Here is a 13,928-nt window from a genome sequence, read left to right as displayed (position 1 = left end):
TTCAGGCTGATTTCTGGCTGCAACCCCCATGTTGAGCTCGCTGACCTCCTGCAGGGTTGAACTCTGCAAGATTCTACTGCAGGTTCCAGCTGCCCTTCCCCTTGATATAGTTCAGGTTCCAATGGGAGGTGATGATCCCTCCAACTCACCAACTACGGTGGTCTGGTGTGCCTTTATTAAAGAGATTCTCTTCACTTTTCCAGTGGGCTTCAATTTTCATCAAGGAGCCTGAGGCCCTCTTTCTGTTGTTCACTTCTGCTCTATCTTCTGGAGCTTAGGACAATGGCCTTTATGACCCCCTGTGCCTGTGCAGTGTGGAAACATGTACTGTTGCAGCCAGGAGGCCAGGAGTAGTGGTGGGGTGCTGGGCTGTGGTGGTGGGGCATGGCTCAGCTCATTGCTGTGGTGGGGACAGGTCAGCAGCCCCAGCTCCATGTGGCTGAGGTCCACACTAGTCTGCTCACTTGTCCTCTTCTATATTTTCTTTTACCAGGTCTTTGATCCATTTTTATTTTTATAGAGGGTAAGAGATAGGGCTCTATTTTCAAGCTTCTGTAAGTGGATATCTAGTATTCCCAGCACCATTTATTAAAGAATCTGTCTTTTCTCCAATGTATATTCATGGCTCTTTTGTCCAGAATCAGATGGTTGCTGGGGATTTAGCTCAGTGGTTCCGCTGCCTGCCTTGCAGAATCAGATGGTTGTAGTTGCAAGGGTTTGTTTCTGTGTCCTCTATTCTGTTCCATTTGTCTATATGTCTATTTCGTATCAATGTCATGTTATTTTTGTTACTATGGCTTTGTAGTATCATTTGAGATAGGTATTGCAATGCTTCCAGCCTTGCTTTTGGCTTAGGATTACTTTTGGCTATTCTCGGGTTTTGCTGTTTTGTTTTGTTTTGCTTTTTGTTTTCACATTCCCTTCTGAATTTTGGAATTGTTTTTGTAGTTCTGTGAAGGTTGTTATTGGTATTTTCATGGGGACTGCATTGAATCTGTAGATCTCTTTTGGTAACATAGCCATTTTAACAATATAAATTCTGTCAAACCATGACCATGGAGGTGTTTCCATCTTCCGTTTTTTTTAAAAAAATTCTTTCTTCAGAGAAAACATGGCAGCAGAAAGTGGTAATGACTCACAACTAAGAGAAAGGACACAGTGGGACACAGAGAAACCTGAAAAAACAGACCTCATCAAGAGAGAGCTGGCAGTGGCTGTGCCCCCCCCCCCCAAATTATAAGGAGAATGAAGAGCACTGGTTTGGGTCTTTACCTGTAGAAGCATCACTGGCTAAGAAAAGGAGAATTCTAGACTTTGAAAGAGTGTATCTTGATAATCTCCCCAGATATCCATGTTTGAGTGAAGTTATATGCACAGAGATATTATCACCCACATGGGATGTTCCAAGACAGACTTCATTATTTCTACCAGCCATGATGGATGTGTTAAGTTCTGGAAAAAATAGAAGAAGGAATTGAATTGGTCAAACATTTTTGTAGTCACCTGGAGGTTATTCAGAGCTTTGCTGTTGGTTCTGAGGGAGCACTGTTCTGTTTTGTGGGCGATGATAAAGCAACAACAGTGTTTGATGTAGTGAGCTTTGACATAATCAATATGCTGAAGCTTGGCTATTTTCCGGAACAATGTGAGTGGATTTATTGCCCTGGGGATGCCATAATCTTCTGTTACTGTTTCTGAGAAGGGTAGGGGAAAATTTTTATTTATGATACCAGCCCCTTCATATTTTTGACAAACTCCATACATCACCTTTTACTCAGATATGGCTGAACCCACTTTACAAAGCAGTGGTGTCTTCTGACAAATCTGGAATGATTCAGTACTGGACTGGGCCTCCTCATGAATATAAATTCCCAACATATGTAAAACTGTGAATATAAAGCTGATACAAATTTATATAAATTTGCCAAGTATAAAGATTTTCCAATCAATATGTGCTTTTCATCTGATGGGAAGAAAATAGTTACTATTGCTTCTGATAGAAATGTTAGAATTTTCAGGTTTTTAACTGGAAAACTCATGAGAGTCTTTGATGAATCATGAGGTATGTTTACTGAACTGCAGTAGATGAGACAACAGCTACCAGACATGGAATTTGGCTGACAAATGGCTGTAAATGTGAGTTGGAGAAGGTGTGTGTGAAAGATTAATATAATTTCTGATAAAACTGGACACTGAACTATGTGAAACAATGCTGGGCATTAAAGTTATAAAGGTAGAGACAAACTGGTGTGCACAGATCTTAGGCGAGGAAAGAAATATAGTATTAGAGTGATGCAACTGTGTGTTTCAAAAAATAACCAAAAAACATCCTGCTGCAACTGCTATAGTGATGAAAGCTTCTGAAAATCCTGCTCTTCAGAATATTCAAGCTGACCCAACAATCTTTCAAAAAGAACAGATTTTATATGTTTACCAGATGAGAAGCGGAAGATACAAAAAGTGCAGATTCTAAGCTAGGCATGTTGGCACACGCCTGCGATCCCAGCATTTGGGAGGTTGAGGCAAGGGGATCACTGCGAGATCCAGGACAGCTTGGGTTACATAGTGAATTCAAGAGCAGCCTGAGCTATACAGTGAGACCCTGTTTCAAAAAAAAAAAAAGACAAGATGGACCACTCCCCCTCAGCATGGCAAACTCTGGATCAAATACTAATGGATCACAGTTTTTCATAACAGTGGTACCAATGCTTTAGCTTGATAATAAGCACACAATATTTGGAAGAGTGACTAAAGAAATGGAAGTTGTGCACAGGATCTCCAATGTCAAGGTCAATCCCCAAACAGACCTTATGAGGCTACAGTATTATAAATATCACTGTCAAGTAGAACAAGATATTTCACTGTATTTGCAAATAAGTGTACATTTATTAAACACAAGGTTGTCATACATTAGGAAGCTTAAAACTTGCTGATTATATAAATGTTTTAAAAGCTGCAATACTATATTTTTATTTTTCTCATTAAAGTCTATTTTGTTAACACTGCCAAAAAATAAATTTCTTTCTCCAATGTTCTGAAATTTTAATTGTAGAAGTCTTTTACCTCCTTGGTTAGATTGATCCCTAGGTGTTTTATTTGAGGCTATTGTAAACAGAATTGTTTTCCTGATTTCTTTCTCAGCTAGTCCATTACTGGTACATAATAAAGCCATTGGTTATTTTAATGTTGGCTTTATATCCTGCTACATTGCTAAATTCATTTATCAGCTCTAGAGTGCCGAGGAGCAGAGGACCCCCAGCACCGAGGTGAGCCACATGGGCGCCAGCAGCACTACCCCACCCCCTGCTTGAAATGAGAAGACACATAAACAAGTCTCAAAACCAGACTTCCAGATCACCTAAAGCAACCACAAAGGGAAACGAGATGGAACAATCTGATACTCAACCACTTGGACTCCCTGAACTGGCAACAAGAGGATCTGGAAAAAATGTAATCAGAAATAATTTCTCAGATAACAGTAGAAACTGTGCTCATTTATCAGCTCTAAAAGTCTTTTGGTGGAATCTTTAGGGTCTTCTAAGTATAGGATCACATCACCTGCAAACAAGGATAATTTGACCATTTCCTTTCCTATTTGAATCCCTTTTATTTTTTCTTTTGCCTAATTGCTGTAGCTAAAATTTCAAGAACTACCTTGAATATGAGTGATGAGAGTGGATATCTTGCCTTATTCCTGATAATTGTGGTTTTTATGTTTTAAATGGCTGGGGAATTACATTTAGTGACATACAATTGTATGAAGTTCACATTTCAGTGTCCATAAATAAAATTTTATTGTGACACAGTCATGCTTATTTATTTACTTATGGTCTATGGCTGCTTTTATACAACAGTCATTATAATGGAAACCATACATGGTATTCTCATGATTTAGCACTGCTGCCACCAACTACAGAAACACATTTGTAACTTGACAGCATTTCTAGTACCATACATATCACCATCCCATGACATCTTTTATTACCAGCATATAACCACACATCAAAACAAAAAGAGCTGGGCACGGTGGCATGAGCCTATTAATTACAGCTGTTCTGGAGGCTGAAGCAGGAGAATTACTTTAGCCTAGAAGTTGGAGGCCAGCCTGAGCAACAAAGTGAGACCCCTTCTTAAAAGTAAATAACAGGGGAAGGGGAGGAAAACAGAGAGACATGGGGGGGGGTATGAACTTATCCTATCTTTAAGATTCAGTAAAGAGTAGATTATACAGTTATACAGAGAAAACCTTGTATAAATATTTTAATACTAAATTTACTGAGACTGCATGAAATTGATACAAGTTACCTTTGGCCTCTACAAAGTGATGGCTGTTAGCTTCCAGACGTTAGTATGGTGAACTGCTACTTAGGTAACCTTGGTCATTGTGATTGCTGCACATGCATTTTCAATTTCTTCTTTAAGGGCCAGCAGTGTAGTGGGCTTTCTGCCATGATATCCTATAGGGTCGCCCATACAAGGGTAACAACATCTGTTGAAAAAACACCACACTGGGCCGGTGATTTAGCTCAGTGGTTCTGCCGCCTGCCTTGCAAGTGTAAGGTTCCAAGTTCAATCCCCGAGTACCAAAACAAAAACAAAAACACCACACTATTTTTCTTTTTCTGAAGTATGTACACATTATTTGGTGAACTCTGTATTATCAAATAGGATGGCAAAAAATTGTGTTTATTATATAAATGGAACCATATCTATGGTAAAAGTTTGTTCATTCTACTAGAGTAAACTGTCATCATAATACTCGCAAATCACAGAAAACAACAGCCAGCAAAGTTGGAAAAACTAAACAAAATATCTCCTTAGTACATTTCTTCATAAAAACTTAAAAGCAAAATGAGGCTACAACAAAAGTAAGTTTCCAAGTGGTTCATTTCTCAGGTAGGCAAAGAAAGTCATCTACTATGGCATGGGAATTAAATGATACTTGACTGCAGTAGCTTAAGAAATGTATACAGGTGCCGGGGATTTAGCTCAGTGGTTTCGCTGCCTGCCTCGCAAGTGCAAGGTCCCATGTTCGATCCCTGATACCCCCCCCCAAAAGAAATGTATACATAATAAGTACATTTAAGATCTTTAGGGGATAGCAGCATTGTCCCCAGTGTTAAGGACATGGGACAATATCAGTAGTCAATTTAAAAACAAGGCAGATGATTGTGAATGATTTTCCTTGGCTTGTAATGAATTGACAGTGTTACTCATTTGTTTCTCTACATTCTAGGAATCAGCATTTGAACTAACTGAAAAATTAGGCTTATGGAGAGGCTAATTCATGGATAGCTGCAGGAAATAGGCAAGAATTTTTTTTTTTTGAGGTGAAGAGTAGGAAAAATTGAGAGAAAGACAGCTTCTAAGAGAGACAGAAGGGGGACTGGAAAATGGGTTACCCCAGGCAAGGATATTTTTAAGGAAACTGAGAAAGCCTGAAGTGCTGTCTTTGTGATGTTTATATCTGATGATGTCAGATGAAAAAGGTTTAGTTTGACAGATTTACAATTCACATGAAAACGTAAGGCTTTTAAATCCCATGGTTATAATTTCACTGTATTATTAATGAATAGGAACATTATAGAAAGTAATTGAATCTACTATATGTTACTGAACCAGCAGTATCAATAATAAATTTCACTCACATTCGTATTTTTAACTGTTGCTAGCTCATTAATTTTTGTTACAATGGCAGCAGACTATCCTGATTTGCCCTTTCACACAGCAGTGATGTTTTATTATTATTATTTTTTTAAGCTCAGGGCCAAGATTTAAATTGTTCTAAATGAGAAGAATATCTCACAATCATTATACGGAATACTGACTCAGTGACTTGGGAATTAATTTATTTTTGTTAATTTTGATCATTTGATTATACTTTTTAATGAATTCAACTTAAAATTACAAGGCAAAAACTGCACTTACACAAAAAACTTATTCTGTGAGGTCATTTTGACAACTAACATTGAGTCACAAGATAAAAAACAAGATTTCTATCCTCATACAAGTTTTCAGTGATTATACTTTTCAAGCTGAAAATACAGCTCGTTTCACAGATCTCAGTGCAAGTGCAAAGGAAATTTCTATATTTTAAAATCAATTTAACTGCGCAGTTAAGACATTTTCACCTAACCTTCAGTTGGAAATGAGTAATTTGACATTGCTAAAAGGCAAACATCAAGAGAATATTATTATTTTTATAACATTGACTTCAAAGAGATTAAAATACTCAATTTAAAGTATATGCTTTTGGATTGATGCCAGTATTGGGCATTGTCTATTTACATGAAAGATATTTGATTACAAATAAGGATTGACAGATGAACATTTGCAATTTTGATAGAGAATAAAAAACTTTGAAACCTAAATAGGAAAAATATTATTTACCTCTGAAAAACAGAAAAATAACCTGAAAAAAAGATGTAATTCTTTTCATTAGACCTGCATTACAAATCATTTACTCAATATTATATTTTTTAATTTACCAAACAAAATATTGTGAAAATTGATTTTCTTCCTTGTTTTATAAGTACTTACATAACTTCTTCAATTTTGCCTCTTAACTCAAAAGACCTAAAATATTATCTGGCCCTTTACAGAAAAAGTCTGCCAACCCTGTTCTAGAGAAAGTAAAATCTAAGTAGAAATTTAGCCAGTGAAAGGATAAAAAGATTTCCAGACAAAAAGGACAGCTTGGACACATGATAAAAATCCTGCAGAGTCTGAATAAGCAATTGTTACATACCAGTCATATGAAAATCATGCTTTGTTGTGCTTACCTTTTTGAGCCAATCTGCAATACCAGATTATTCCAGAAGATGGCTCTCTTTATTTAGTTTTCCAAAAGACTGCAATGAAAAATGTTAAAGAGGAAAAATTTGAAAGAATTTTACAGGAAATACTCATCTACCTGGCCCGTTTAATTTTATTGCCTATATTTTATTATACTTTAAAAAATCACATATCTATTCCTCTATCAATACATCAGTTTTTAAATGTGTCAACATACCCCTTTAAATATTTCAACATGTATTTTATTAGTTTGTACTGAATATTTTTGAGTTTCCTTTCTGTCTTTTTTTGTTTCTATAGTGCTAGATATCTGATGCACATGCTAGGCAAGTGAAATATTTCCAGCCCTTTGAAGTAAAACTTTTATACATACAATGAAACTCTCGAATCTTAAATGAACATTCTCTGAAGTTTTGCCAAACTGTGTAAATAACAAAACTTATCAAGACACAGAATACAACCATTAACATAGAAAGTTCCTTTCCCAGTTGTTCCTGCCTCCCCCAGCCAGAGGCAACTACTGTTCTAATCCCCACCACCACCCCTGCCACAGGTTGGCTTTGTATGGTGCAGAACTTGATGCACTGTATATGGAATCATATAGTATTTACTTTTTTATGTAAGGCTTCTTTCAATAGTTCATTCCAGTGTATTACTGAATAGTACATTTTATAAACACATATTATAGTTTGCTTATATGAGGTATGATAAAAATATGGTTAATAGGGCTGGGGATTTAGCTCAATGGTTCCACTGCCTGCCTCTCAAGCACAAGGTCCTGAGTTCAATCCCTGGTACCAAAAAAAAAAATACGGTTAATAAATTTTAAAATATTTTAACAATGTTTCATAGGTACTATTGGTACTATTGTGCACTTCTAACAAGAGGCACTGTATAATTTTTAAACCTACTTATTTTCTAACCTAGTTACTAGGCATTCCTTTCAAAGCATTCCCTAATGTCAATGCCTGTTTTGGGATTGCAGGCTACAAGGAGCAATGGTAGAAGGGTATAAAAAGGCAGGGTTCTTCCACACTGGAAAGGAGAATACCGTTAGAAGGAAACAGTAAGGATGGCCTTTTCATTCCAAAGGCATTTATTTTTACAAATTTGTTTTTATTTGAACTTTATGTGACTTTTATTTAGTACCGTCAACATTCTTCCTTTGGCCTAATCTTCTGTTCAGTCTCCTTCAGTTGATTCTTCTTTCTCCCTTTTTCTATCCTTTAAATATTGGTATTTCCTGATTAGGGTTTTTTGTTTGTTTGTTTGGGGTTTTTTTGGGACACGCTCTCACCACATAATTTAGACCTGTTTTGAACTCACTACGTAGCCTAGGCTAGCCTCCTGCCTCCACTTCCTGCTCTGATTAGTTTTTGTTGACTCTAGTCGCTTTTTCTGGGTGTAGAAGATACAGAAATGCATTATCCAGATTGCCTTCAAGCTACCTAACAGTGGGAAATATGGTGGCAGCATCCTCCAGCTAGCAGTACAGCCTAGCTCGCCGATGAGAACCCCTTGTCTTGACTTCTCTGAGGCAGCCCACATCTGACTGACTGAGCAAGGTGGAGGTACAATGAGGCTAGGCCTTTCACCCCAACCTGGCTTGAACCTAGGTGGGCCTGGCCAGACCTTCCTTTTCTAAAGTCTCTATTGATCCCTTGGCGTCACTGGGCACAAGCCCACCCGCTACCGTGCTCCTCTCCGACCCACGGTAACTTTGCAAGGTTTCCGCGCGAACTCGGTAGGAATTTTGTAAATAGACGAGCTAATGTATTGTAAAGCCCTTAGTATAATTCCTAGCACTAAGAAAGCGCACAATGAACGTTCATTTTAATTAATACAAAGTGCCATCATAATGGGAGATAGTTTCAGATCCTTTTCACTTTTTTAAACAAATCGTTAGACAATTTTTTCCTTCTGATATTAGGGGTTTAACCCAGGGGCAAGCGCAGCATGCATTCTACCACTGGGCTACAACCCCGGAACCCAAAATTTAATTTCGTTGTTTAAAAAAATAGGGAAATGCGAGAGCAAAATATGACTTCCTTAAATTTCCTGCGGAACATTCGTCTATAAGGGAGAGGGAGAGAGAACAAAAGACACCTTTCTCTTTTGTTCATATTCCCTGCATCAGGACGCTGACTCTGAAATATCAGACCGTCGGAAACTGAACAACGCAAAACCGGACGCCAGACCTGCTTGCCAGGAAGTCACCTACTTTTCCACCCTTAGAACCTCCTCTCGCTCTAGCTAACTTCCTCCGAAGCCCAGGATCTCCCGGGAGACCGAGATCCGGCTCTGTTCCGTTGACATCATCACCGATCGCCGGGCTCAAACGGACTTCGGGGAGGAGTTTTCCCCACGACCTTATAGCCTGTTCCCATGATCCTCTCCTTCTCTTCGTCGTCTTTCCTCTTTTTTGCCGGCCGCTGCCATGAAGTAAGGGGCCGTCGTGAATCTCAATCTGTTTCCATCCTCCAGCACAGCGTCTCTGCGGTGTCCTAGGAATGGCTTCTATTTGCTTCCCTCATGGGTTTTTACTTTTCATTACAGGGTCGAGCTGTGCAGTTTTAGCGGGTACAAGATCTATCCAGGACACGGGAGGCGCTACGCCCGGACCGACGGGAAGGTAAAAGGCCGCTTCTGGTAAATCGCACCTTCGCAAGATTTGAAAAGGAAAAGCCGATCTAAATCGGTCTAGGCGAGTTCATTTCCCACATCACTGTTGGTCTCTGAAAGACCTCGGGATACTATGTGGAATTGTGGTTAGTGTCAGAAAGAAACCACCACCTGAACCCGTATTGAGCCTTGATCTAACAGAAGTCAGATCGGGAGTGGTTTATGTAATTTAGATGTCCTGATGTAGGAGGAATAACAGGGACACTGAGACGTCTGGCTGCTTTATGGGCTCCCGATTCTTGTGATTTCTAGAAGATCTAAGAGCACTATTCCTCGCAGAATTTGACACTCCACCCTACCTTCGCTTCAGGATGACATCACTTCCCATTTATATGACATAGTTTTTGGTCTGTGGGCTGCGATTTCATAAAAGAAGCTGATATAACTACAGTAGTAATTTCCTAAGGCTCTCAAGGTCCGCTGCTTTTATTGTTAAATTTTTAATTTGTCGGGCTGGGGATTTAGCTCAGCGCTTCCGGCGCCTGCCTCGAAAGCGCAAGGTCCCGAGTTCGATCCTCGATACCAAAAAAATTTTTTTTAATTTGTCACACCAGGTTTTCCAGTTTCTTAATGCAAAATGCGAATCTGCATTCCTTTCCAAGAGGAATCCTCGACAGATAAATTGGACTGTCCTCTACCGAAGAAAGCACAAAAAGGGACAGTCGGTAAGTGTGATACACTTTGGTGTTGTGGGGCTGTCTCAAGAAACTTAAGCTCTCTGAGCACTGGTTTCTGCTCTGTAAAATTGTAACTAAACGAGACAGTTTATGAATGTTCTCTTAAAAACTGGAAAGCATCAAACAATGAAGTGAAAGGATATAAAAAATGTGTCCCTGAACACTTCGGGCTCAGAATAATAGTTGAAATTTGAGCGTAGCCTTTTGTAGAAGTCAGGTGAGTTGCATTGAGCTAATTTTGTATTAGCATCATTGAGTTTAGAGTTTTAGTGAGGGGAAATTGAATCTTTATTATGGCCATTTGGTTTTCATTATAATCCTTCTTAGGAGTAGCCCAAACAGACATTGTTGGAGTCTTTCAACACCAACATGCGGTACTGGCTCATTCTCAAAGGTACTTTTTTTCCCCCCTAAGCATCTTTTTGGATGAAGATTTGTAAGGAGTGTTTTTGAATATGGTGGTAGGACTAGAACTAATATACGAGAGACTTAAAATATTTAGTCTTAGTAGCATCTCTACTTTGATTGTTCAAAGTGAATTTGAGAGACTTCTTGTTGGCTATAGTTTAAGAAAAGTGGGTATTATAGGTTTTAGTGCAGAAATGGGAACTCTTGTACATATGGATGCAAAATGGTGCAGCTGTCTTGGAAAACAATCATTTAATGCAAAATGGTGATAATTATAGCAGCATTGTTCACAGTAGCTAAAAGGGGGAAACCCAAATGTCCGTGAGTGTTTGAATGGACAATACAATGTACAGGGTGAATGTGGTCTTAAATCCTTGGAGACAAGTGTCTATTTTGGATTTTTAATTTTAGAACGATTGCGTGTACATAAAGATAATTTGGTGAAGAGACACAGTTTATTATACACATAGTCTGAATGTAGTTTTATAGAATAGTTTTGTGTGTCTGCATTTTGACAGCAACCCGTCACATGAAGTCAGGTGTGGAATTTTCTGCTTGTATGAGTTGCTAAACAGATTTGAATTTTGGATCAGTCAGTGATACTCAGTCTGTGTATACATTCAATGGAATATTAATTCAGCCTTTAAAAGTTAGCAACCGGCCAACTTAGAAGAAGCTTGAGGATACTATACTAAGTGGAAATTAACTAGATAAAGGCTAGGGATTTAGCTCCAGTGATTCCACCGCCTGCCTCGCAAGCACAAGGTTCCGAGTTCCATCCCCGGTACCAAAAAAAAAAAGAGAAACCAGATAAAAATACGATCCCATTTTATAAGGTACTAGAATTTTCAGATTTAAAAAAATCTGAAAAGCAAGGGGGAAGGAAGAATGGAGAGTTATTATTTAATGGGAGCAAAGTATTGTCCTGAGTGATTCTCTTCAATGATAGCCCCTTGAGTTAAATTAGGTAAGTTTAGACTTGATAATTAGTCTTAAATATGTAAACAATTATTAAAATCAATTTTTTTGTGTGATGCTGAGGATCGAATCTGGGGCCTTGTGCCTTAGGCAAGCTTTTTACTACTAAACTACATCCCTTGCCCTAAAACCACCTTTTTTGGTTGTTGTACTGTTGATTGACCTTAGGACCTTCACTCTGAGCTATGTTCCCAGCCCCTCCTTGAGAACAGGGTCTTGTAAAGTTGCCTAAGATGTGTTCAAACTTGGGATCCTTTTGCCTTGGGTTCCCAGAATTTTGGGATTAGAGGTATATGATCCAGTTTATGAAATAACTGGTGCTTCTCAAAGTTCAATTTTTAGTCCTTATAAAGTAGTAGAAAGGCCAGGATTGTTAATAGGTGGTTTTAAACGTCCTTAAGTGGAAAACTTTAACATGCTTTAAGTAACTGATATTGTTTTTTGTTGAATGTGAACCTTCCTTCAAGAAAGGATTTCTCCTAAATTCATGAAGCAAGGGTAGTAAGTATGTTTCCCATATTTTTGTTGTAGGAAGAAATTCAAAAGAAAAGAACACGACGAGCAGTCAAATTCCAGAGGGCCATCACTGGTGCATCTCTTGCGGATATAATGGCCAAGAGGAATCAGAAACCAGAAGTTAGAAAGGCCCAAAGAGAGCAAGCTATCAGGTAAAGAATGCTTCACTATGTAAACATTTTAGCTGCTGGGGCGAATTTTAGGTTGCTTCACTTCATAGGTATAGGAACCTAATCTAATGTTTTCGAATTGTCAGTCATCAGGTTTCACGATACATATTTACAAATTGCTCTGTTAAAATTCTGAATGCAGTTAAAATTACTGTATAATCTAATATATGTTCAGCTGACTTGAATGATGACATTAACCGCTTGGATTTTGGATTTAGTGCACAAATAACAGATAAGAAAGAAATGCGATGGTTCTATTTGTCCAGAACTCTGGCTCCTTGTTAATAAGTTGTACCTATAAGAAGTAAAATGCTCTGCCTAAAGTTATTTTTAACTCCAGGGCTGCCAAGGAAGCAAAAAAGGCTAAGCAAGCATCTAAAAAGACAGCAATGGCTGCTGCTAAGGTAATTATGGGGTGGTTCTGGTTTTTTCATTTTGTTTTGATTTCTTTTTCTTTTTTTGGTACCAGGGATCGCACTTGGGACCTTGCACTTGCAAGGCAGGTGGTGGAACCACTGAGCTAAATCCCTGGCCTTTGTTTTGATTTCTTAATACAAAGGGTAGTAAAGTTTCAGTCATAACAAATTTAGTGCAAGGCCCTACTAGAAATATTCATAGCTGATTTAAAGGTGAATGGTTCAGATCTCTGAATAAGTCTCTAGGCCAGGAACCAGTGAGTCCGTTAATGTTAGATACCTTATTTAGATATTTTTGGTTTTTTGAGACAGGTCTGTGTAGTCCAGGCTCACTTTAAGCTCATGGTAATCTTCTCAAGTGTTGGGATCACTGGCATGCACCCCCACCCTCAGCTTTAGAAATAATTTTAGGGTCTCAGTCTTGCGATATAGTTCAGACGGCCTGGAACTCACCATGGAGCCCATGCTGGCCTTGAATTTGTAGTGAGCCTCCTGCCTCAGCCTTCTGAGTGCTGGGATTGTAGATGTGCATTATATTAGCATGCCCGGTTTTCCCAATGTTAACATAGTGGAAAATTTAAAGCTTCTAATCTTGAGCCTATGAAAAAAACAGCAGTTTTTTTTGTTAGGGTATAATTCACTCTTATTACATTCACATAAAAAGACTGATATTAGGAATGCAGTTAAATTACTAAGACAATCTAGGATATAAACAATCTGGACATAAAAGTGAGATGTTTTATGGAGTAGTATTGCATAACACCATGTTATCTTTTTACAGGCTCCCACAAAGGCAGCACCGAAGCAGAAGATTGTGAAGCCTGTGAAAGTTTCTGCTCCCCGAGTTGGTGGAAAACGCTGAATTGGCAAATCAGATTTTTAAATAAAGATCTGTAATTCTAATTTGTGCTGGATTTTTACTCACAGTGGGAATGTTGGGTCTGTGTAGTAATAGTTGAACTATAAAGCTAACAATTTAAGACACAGGCATATAAGTTGATTTCTTAGAAATAGGGGTGTGGCTCATTAGAGTGCATGCTTAGTGTGCAGGAGGCCATGGGCTCCATCCTCAGCACCAAAAATAAAAGTTCCTTTCTTAGGAACAGTGCCTGTTGAGAGAAACCTTTTAGTAGGCAAGATGTGAAAATCAGGTAAAAAGACCTAATGGTTGAGTGCCAGCTTTACTTTGCTGAGGCGTTTAGGGTGCATATAAACTCTTTTAAATTTCAGGTTACATGGCTGCAAAATATTAATGTTGCATAGGTTTAGTTCAAGTTGATTATTAA

At 38.4% G+C, this 13,928-nt stretch overlaps 1 protein-coding gene and 1 pseudogene across 1 annotated transcript; both read left to right on the top strand.

The window, feature by feature from the left end:
- Window positions 1-350: 350 nt before the first annotated feature.
- On the top strand, window positions 351-9,184 carry LOC101708710 (peptidylprolyl isomerase domain and WD repeat-containing protein 1 pseudogene; annotated as a pseudogene).
- Rpl24 (ribosomal protein L24) lies at window positions 9,036-13,545 on the top strand. Its single transcript, XM_004857991.4, has 6 exons — window positions 9,036-9,237; window positions 9,352-9,427; window positions 10,032-10,142; window positions 12,072-12,208; window positions 12,567-12,630; window positions 13,424-13,545. The coding sequence occupies exons 1-6, from the start codon at window positions 9,233-9,235 to the stop codon at window positions 13,502-13,504; spliced, it is 474 nt and encodes a 157-aa protein (XP_004858048.1). The 5' UTR covers window positions 9,036-9,232; the 3' UTR covers window positions 13,505-13,545.
- The last annotated feature ends 383 nt before the right edge of the window (window positions 13,546-13,928 follow it).

The sequence above is a fragment of the Heterocephalus glaber genome, unplaced genomic scaffold, assembly GCF_053883595.1.
Source record: "Heterocephalus glaber isolate CG9 unplaced genomic scaffold, H.glaber_assembly_v1.0 deba00000122, whole genome shotgun sequence".
NCBI classification, from domain to species: domain Eukaryota; kingdom Metazoa; phylum Chordata; class Mammalia; order Rodentia; family Bathyergidae; genus Heterocephalus; species Heterocephalus glaber.
Note: the sequence above shows the minus strand (reverse complement) of the source record. Positions and strands in the feature narration are given on the sequence as shown.